We start from the raw sequence: 5,865 nt of genomic DNA, 5'->3' as shown, positions 1-5,865 counted from the left end.
AAAAAAAAAAAAAAAAAAACAGGAAAAAAAGAAAAGAAGAGAATATTGCAAGTACCCTGTACTGACAGAAGAACACATTTTTCTTGGAAGGAGTACAGCCTTCTCAGAAGTGAGGATGACAAGATTTTGTCTCATGGACTGTGGCCATAGTTCAAGAGGGACAAGTCCCTGAAAGAAAAGTAGAGTGTCAGTGACCCCCAAGGAGAAAAGATTAAAATGGATGTCAGAAGAGACTCTGAAACTTGCTCTTGAATATAGAAAAGCTAAAGCAAATGGAAGAAATGAAGAAGTAAAAGAGTTAAACAGAAAAATTTAAAGGGCAGCTCAAGAAGATGAACAAAAATATTATAATGAACTGTGCAAACACCTGGAGTAAGAAAACCAAATGGGAAAAACACACTCAGCAATTATCAAGTTGAAAGAAATGAAGAAATAATTTAAGCTTGACCTGCAACATTGAAGGAGTCTATGGGTAAAATGGAGTCTAAGTGTAGTGCTATAGGATAAGCACTGGACTGCTAACCACAGGATTGGTGGTTCAAACCCACCAGGCTGCTCCTTGGAAATCCTACACAGGGTTGCTATGAGTTATAACTGACTTGATGGCACTTAACAAAAACATGGGCAAAATATTGAATGATGCAAAAAGCATCACAAGAAGATGGAAGGAAGACACAGTCATTATACTAAAAAGAAATGGTTAATGTTTAGTCATTTCTTTTCTTTCTTTCTTGACTTTTTAATGAGCTTTTGCTTTCTTAAAGAGGTAGCATATGATCAAGAACCAATGGCACTAAAGGAAGAAGTCCAAACTGCACTGAAGGCATTAGTGAAAACCAAGTTTTCAGGAAGGGGTGGAATACAAATTGAAATCTTTCAACAGACTGATGCAGCACTAGAGGTGCTCACACATCTATGACAAGAAATTTTGAAGACAGCTACCTGGCCAACTGATCGGAAAGACCCATATTTGTGCCCATTCCAGAGAGGCAGCCCAAAAGAATGTGGAAATCATAAAATAATATCATTAATATAGCATGCAAGTAAAATTTTTTAAAAATAATTAAAAAATGGTTGTAACAGTACATTGATAAGGATTCAAAACAGGACACAGAACAAGGCATATCATTGCTGACATGTGAATATCATGCTGAAAACAGAGAATATCAGAAAGATGTTTACCTCTGCTTAATTGACTATGCAAAAGCTTTTGTCACTGTGGATCGTGACAAACTGGATAACATTGTGAAGAATGGGTATTCCAGAACACTTAATTGTACTCATGAGGAACTTGTACACTGACTAACAGACAGTCATCCAAATAGAACAAGGGGAAAAAACAAAACAAAGCAAAAAACACATACAAATAGAACAAGAGGACACTGAATGATTTAAAATCAGGAAAGGTATACTCCAGGGTTGTATCTTTTCACCATATTTGTTCAATCTGTATGCTGAGAAAATAATTTGAGAAGCGGGATTATATGAAGAAGAATGTGGCATCAGGATTCTGGAAGATTCATTAACAACCTGTGATATGTAGATGGCACAATCTTGTTTGCTGAAAGTGAAGAGAACTTAAAATACTTACTGATGAAGATCAAAGACTCCAGCCTTCATTTTGGATTGCATCTCAATGTAAAGAAAACAAAAATTCTCACAACTGGACCAATAAATAACATCATGATAAATGGAGACAAGATTAAAATTGTCTAAGACTTCAATTTGCCCAGGTCCACAATCAACACTATTAGAAGCAGCCATCAAGAAATCAAATCTGCAGCAGAAGATCTCTTTAATGTGCTCAAGAGCAAAGATTATCAGTTTGAGAACTAAGGTGTACCTGACCCAAGCCATGGTATTTTCAGTAGCCTCGTACGCATGTGAAAAGCTGGGCAATAAATAAGGAAGATTGAAGAAGAGTGTGTGCATTTGAATATGGCCTTGAAAAAGAACATTAAAAGTACTGTGGACTGCCAGAAAAACAAACAAATCTGTCTTGGAAGAAGTGCAGCCAAAATGCTTTTAAGAAGCCAGGATGACTTCTCATACTTTGGACAAGTTATCAGCAGGTGACCAGTCTCTGAAGAGGGACACCATGCTCTTGAAGTGGAGGACGACCCCCAAACAAGATGGACTAACTTAGTGGCAGCAGCAGTGGGCTCAAATGTAACAGTTGCCAGGATAGCGCAGGACTGAGCAGTTTCCTTCTTTTGTGCACAGGGTTGCTATAAGTAGGAATTGATTCCATGTGCACGTGGAAGCTGGACAATGAATAAGGAAGATCAGAGAAGACATTGATGTATTTAAACTATAATGTTGGCCAAGAATATTGAAAGTATCCTGCACTGTCAGAAGAATAAACGCATCTTTTTTGGAAGAAGTACAGCCTCCTCAGAAGCGAGGAGGACAAGACTTCATCTCATGGACTTTGGCCATGTTATCAGGTGGGACCAGTCCCTGAAAGAACATCATACTTGGTAAAGTAGAGGGTCAGCAAAAAAGCGGAAGACCCTCAAGGAGAAGAGAAACAAGGAGTAAATGAAAATATATATGTCCATTTCAATACAGAATTCAAGAGGCCATGCTTGTATGTGGATTAGGGAAAGTGAGGTTATATATTATATAGATAGGATGGTCAGGAAAGATTTCACGGATAAAATCATATTTGCACTGAGATCTAAAAGAAACAATGGAAGGAAGTATGCTAATTAGTATCTAGGATAAAAGCAATAGAGGTATATTGAACAGCAAATACAAAGATCCTGAAGTGTGTGTTTATCCTCTTTTAGGAAGAATAAGATGGGTGCAGAAAGAGAGGTAGGAAGAGAAGTCATAAAGATGTTGGGTATGTGGGGGAGATTATGTTTTGTATTTATGCCTTTGTTCGTACGCTGACTTTTATTCTATTGGAAAAGAACATTGCGGGGTATTTTAAACTGCAGAGGACAGGAACTGAAGCAGGGAGACTGGCTGGATGGTGAATGGCATAATCTATGGGAAAGCTAACAGTGAGTTGAGCAGGGCAGTAGTGGGGCTAGTGAGAAGGGGTTGGACTTTGTCTATATTTTGAAAGTGAAGTGGCAAGGTTTCCTTGTGAACTGGATGTGGGATGTAAGAGATAGAGAGGGTCGGTCATGACTCAGAGGCTTTTAGCCCGATCCATCAGTTAACTGGAGTGAATATCTACTAAATTATAGGAATACTACGGATTTAGAGGAAATAATGCAAAACTGAGCATTGGACGTAATATACTTAAGACATTGCACTTGTATAGCTCAATAAGGAACATAAATGCTGAAAGCTGGTCAACCCCAGCGCCCCTCAGAGAACTTTTCCAGCACTCCTACCGTTCCTTCAGCATGGTCCTCCCCACTTTACCAAGATAAAAATCCTCACATGACTGAAATAGGCCTCTTTGCGGTGTTGTAGGATAACCACAAGGTCAGCAGTTCAAACCCACCAGCCGCTCCTCGGAAACTCTATACAGGGTTGTTATGAGTTGAAACCAAGTCCGTTGCACTTAGTAACGATAACTGAGGATATCAATAACGATATCTATTTCATTACTCTGTTGTTGTTAAGTGCAGTTGAGTCGGTCCACTCCAGCAACTTTATAATTGATAATTTCCAGGTAAACAAATACAAATACTAACTTAATCTTATTGCTTCATTACCTTTTGCTGATCATTGTACAGAACCATTGTATTCAACTGTCGTATTTAATCCTCAGAAAGGCTCTTCAGGTAGATAGTTATTAAAACCATAAGACACTAAACTGTGAGGGTTAATGAATTTGGCCAAAGCTGTAGAGCTTTGAAAACACTGGTCATCTAGATGCCTGAGGCTTTGCTAACCCTCATACTATCCTGCTGCCCAGCCGTACATATACAGTGGACTTACCGTCAACAGTGACGTGTATCTTCTGACTAGCTGAGAGGGTTCCATTTCCCTGGATGTTCACCTTCACGATGTAGCTGCCTTCATCAGTGAGCTGCAGTGGGTTGATGAGCAGAGATGCATTGGGTGGCATCATGGTGAACTTGTGTTGGTATTCGAGGTCAGGAACCACAGACTGATTCACCGAGCCCAGTAAGTATTTGGGCATTGTATGGGGTCTCTCAAACAGCCATATGATCTGGATGTCTGAAGCCGGAGTGTGGAAGCCATAGTTCACAGGGAGATAGAGGGCCTGACCCCTGATGCCATGGATGGTGTGTGAGGGCACCATTACTGTCAGTCCTGAGCATGTGCCAGCTGCAAAGCAAAGGAAATGTAAGACCCCAGGCCACATTTCACAAGCTACAGCAGCAACTGCAGAGAGAACCTGATTGGTGAGAATCCTTTTGGAGAAAGAACAGCTTCCAAGTTACTAATCATTCTAGTACTGGTTACATGTAGAAGTAAATATCTATCTCTGAAACCTTCTGCATTTCAAAGACTCCACCCAAAGAATACGATTGATTGCCTGGCTTCTCTAAAGGCAAGATGGAAAACGAGAAGCAGAAGTTATTATCTATGCCAGTTAAAGAATAATGGGAAAAAGGAGAACTGGGAAAGATGATTAGTTCTAAAGTCCAATGAAAAACGTTAAAAAAAAACACTAGCCTTTATGAACACTTAATTTTATGAACAGCAACTCTGTTGATGTGTGAGTAATATCACATCCTCATCAAATTATGTGATTTGCAAAAAATTGGAAGGCCACTGCTTCCAAAGACTTTGCCCCCAAACCTTCTGATTGCCATAATATTTCACTAAAGGCCTTAAATGTAAATTCCCAGCAAGGAGGGCTTTCAACCATTACCAGGCAGGGTCAGTTGCGTAATGAAAATGAAATACAGAATGAAAATGCACAGAATTACTCCACAGCTACATTTCCATACATAAAATATTTATCCTTCTTGATTGCTGCATTTTATAATGAAAAAAACAACAAACAGCACAATTTCAGTTGTCTTATATGCAAAATGTTTATCTTCCTTAGTTACTATTGATTTTCACACCTCCTAGGAAGGGAGTCTTGAAGATAGATCATCCAAGTGTTAAAATAAAAATAACTTACAGCCAATAATAGAAATTGATTGAGGCTTATTTAATCAATTTGCAAATTAGGGTAACATTTCCATTGAGAGTCAAAACTGCTCCAGAGAGGGAAGACGCTTTATAGGTTTGCATACTTCAGTTTATAATAGTAATGATTTACTGTCATGGAAACATGAAGAAACAGGGCCAGAATAGTTTACAAATAACTTGTGGACGTGCAGGATTTCATACAGCATTTTCCCGAAGAACAAATCAAATAATTACTGATTGCCCTTAAAAAAAAAAAACTTCTATTCCTACTTTTGGATGACTGCTGTCAAAATCGCTCATGGATAGTTCCTTAAAAGAACACAATGCCTAAGGCAAATGTTCTTGACTAATTAAGCTAAATTCTTGTTTGATTTAGAAATGACCTGCAGGAGACCAGTTTCTGCTCAAGGTTAGGATTCAAAGATTACCTTAAGGCAATAGATTTATTTATTTATTTAATGTTTTATTGTGAATTATGTGATCGTTTAAATGGGAAAACATTAGCTTTATATTCATCCTATAGTTTCATTGCCATGGTTACAATTCCCTTCCCTTCATGCACCATCAACCAACCCTCCTCCCCTCCCGGTCGTCAGCCCACAGCCCCTCTCCCTCTCTGGGTCTAAAGCCCCCAGCTGCTCCATCTCTCCATGTCATTATCTCTGCCTCCATCTCTGGTGTCACTGCTTCTCCAGGTAGGGTCCTGCTCTCTGCTCTTCTCCCTTGATGGTCCCAGGGACCTCCGCTCCTAGACTGCAAAGTCAATCACTCCCCTCCTTTTGCTACAAA

General features: G+C 39.2%; 1 protein-coding gene across 1 annotated transcript in view; it reads right to left on the bottom strand.

Annotated features, from left to right (window-relative positions):
• Positions 1 to 4,395, bottom strand: part of HEPACAM2 (HEPACAM family member 2) — a 57,174-nt gene extending 52,779 nt beyond the window's left edge. The window contains exon 1 of the mRNA XM_006834293.1: positions 3,904 to 4,395. Within this exon, the coding sequence (XP_006834356.1) occupies positions 3,904 to 4,294 (391 nt within the window). The 5' untranslated portion in view covers positions 4,295 to 4,395. The remainder of the gene's footprint in view (positions 1 to 3,903) is intronic.
• Positions 4,396 to 5,865: the final 1,470 nt, after the last annotated feature.

Source organism: Chrysochloris asiatica, unplaced genomic scaffold, assembly GCF_000296735.1.
Source record: "Chrysochloris asiatica unplaced genomic scaffold, ChrAsi1.0 scaffold00010, whole genome shotgun sequence".
NCBI lineage: Eukaryota > Metazoa > Chordata > Mammalia > Afrosoricida > Chrysochloridae > Chrysochloris > Chrysochloris asiatica.
Note: the sequence above shows the minus strand (reverse complement) of the source record. Positions and strands in the feature narration are given on the sequence as shown.